Source organism: Buceros rhinoceros, unplaced genomic scaffold (genome assembly GCF_000710305.1).
Source record: "Buceros rhinoceros silvestris isolate BGI_N320 unplaced genomic scaffold, ASM71030v1 scaffold41508, whole genome shotgun sequence".
Taxonomy (NCBI): domain Eukaryota; kingdom Metazoa; phylum Chordata; class Aves; order Bucerotiformes; family Bucerotidae; genus Buceros; species Buceros rhinoceros.
In genome coordinates, this window is record NW_010428171.1 from 3,737 (window position 1) to 5,003 (window position 1,267).

Consider the following 1,267-nt stretch of genomic DNA (forward strand, 5'->3'; position numbering starts at 1 on the left):
AGGGGTCAGTGGGGACCTGGCAGTGCTGGGGAACGGGGGCACTCGAGGAGCTGAAAGGGCTTTTCCAGCCCAAACGGTTCTGTGATTCTACTCTAAATGTCCCCAAGAAGCTGCCTGGGGGCCGGATCCTGGAAGCTGAGACCTGACATTATTTCTCCCCATCACGTTTTGCAGATCTGCGCCTACATGAACAAGTTCCGCAAGGCAGAGGACAACCAAGTCTGGGACCTCCTTGCTCTGAGGTTTCTCTCTATTAATTCCATCATTGACCCGTGGGTCTTTGCCATCCTGAGGCCGCCAGTCCTGCGGTTCCTGCGCTCGGTGCTGTGCTGCCGGGTGACGCCTGCGAGCCAGAACAGACAGACTTCATCCCCCGCAAAGACAAAACTGGCAGTACAGCTGGACCCCTGTGGGCCATAGATCATCGACCAGTCCAGGAGACATCTGCCAGCTGAAGCACAGCCCTGCCAGATGTTATGGCCCATGAAGAGACTTTATCTGCTGCTGAGGGTGGACCAGGTACGGGTGGCCCGGCCAAGTGTCACCACGTCTGGGAAACCCTGTGTGGGCTCTCACAGGGCAAAAAATAGAGTGGGACATGATTGGAAGGGCTGATGAGTACCTGGATATTGCTGTCCCCCTTAGACAGGGCTGCTGTCACCCTTAGACGGGGCTTCTCCCACCTCATGAAGGTGCAGGCTGTGTTCAGCCATGCTACGGGAGGGTTGGGGGGTGAAGTATGGGGGGGCTTTGCTATAACACTACTACTGGGGGGGAGGTGTTGGGGAGCAGGGCTTCCCAAGGTCCTCGCGGTCGTTTCGGGCTGAAGGCAGCATGCAGACAGGGGTATGGGTCCCGGAGACGGGGCTGGGTGATCATCACTGCTGCACGCACCCTCCCCTGCCTCCAGGTCCCTAAGGATCGGCCGGGAGAGGAAGGGAGTGGCATATCCCCAAATATTCCCTGTTACTTGGGAGGCTGGTTGTCTAAGGAAACGCACTTTATCAGGTTTGTGTGCATGTGTCTGTCTGTCTGTCCCCCACCCCAAGGTTTTAGGCTCTGGTGGGTGCCAGCCCAGCATGCCTGAGGGGCACTGGAGCAGAAAAAAACCCCAAATTGCGGCACTTTCCGTGCACTGTGATGGCAGCAGAGCTGCGTGGCCCCTCCTGAGCACCCATTTTGCAGTTTTCTTTGCCTCATAGTTTGTGCAGGAGCTGAGAAGGGGAATATAGAGCCTGAACGAGAGGTTTCGATCACAGCCACGCGC

General features: G+C 57.2%; 1 protein-coding gene across 1 annotated transcript in view; it reads left to right on the forward strand.

Moving 5' to 3' along the window:
• Nucleotides 1-420, forward strand: part of PTGER2 (prostaglandin E receptor 2 (subtype EP2), 53kDa) — a gene marked incomplete at its 5' end in the record, with an annotated part of 4,151 nt that extends 3,731 nt beyond the window's left edge. The window contains one exon of the mRNA XM_010142180.1: nt 175-420. Within this exon, the coding sequence (XP_010140482.1) occupies nt 175-420 (246 nt within the window). The remainder of the gene's footprint in view (nt 1-174) is intronic.
• Nucleotides 421-1,267: the final 847 nt, after the last annotated feature.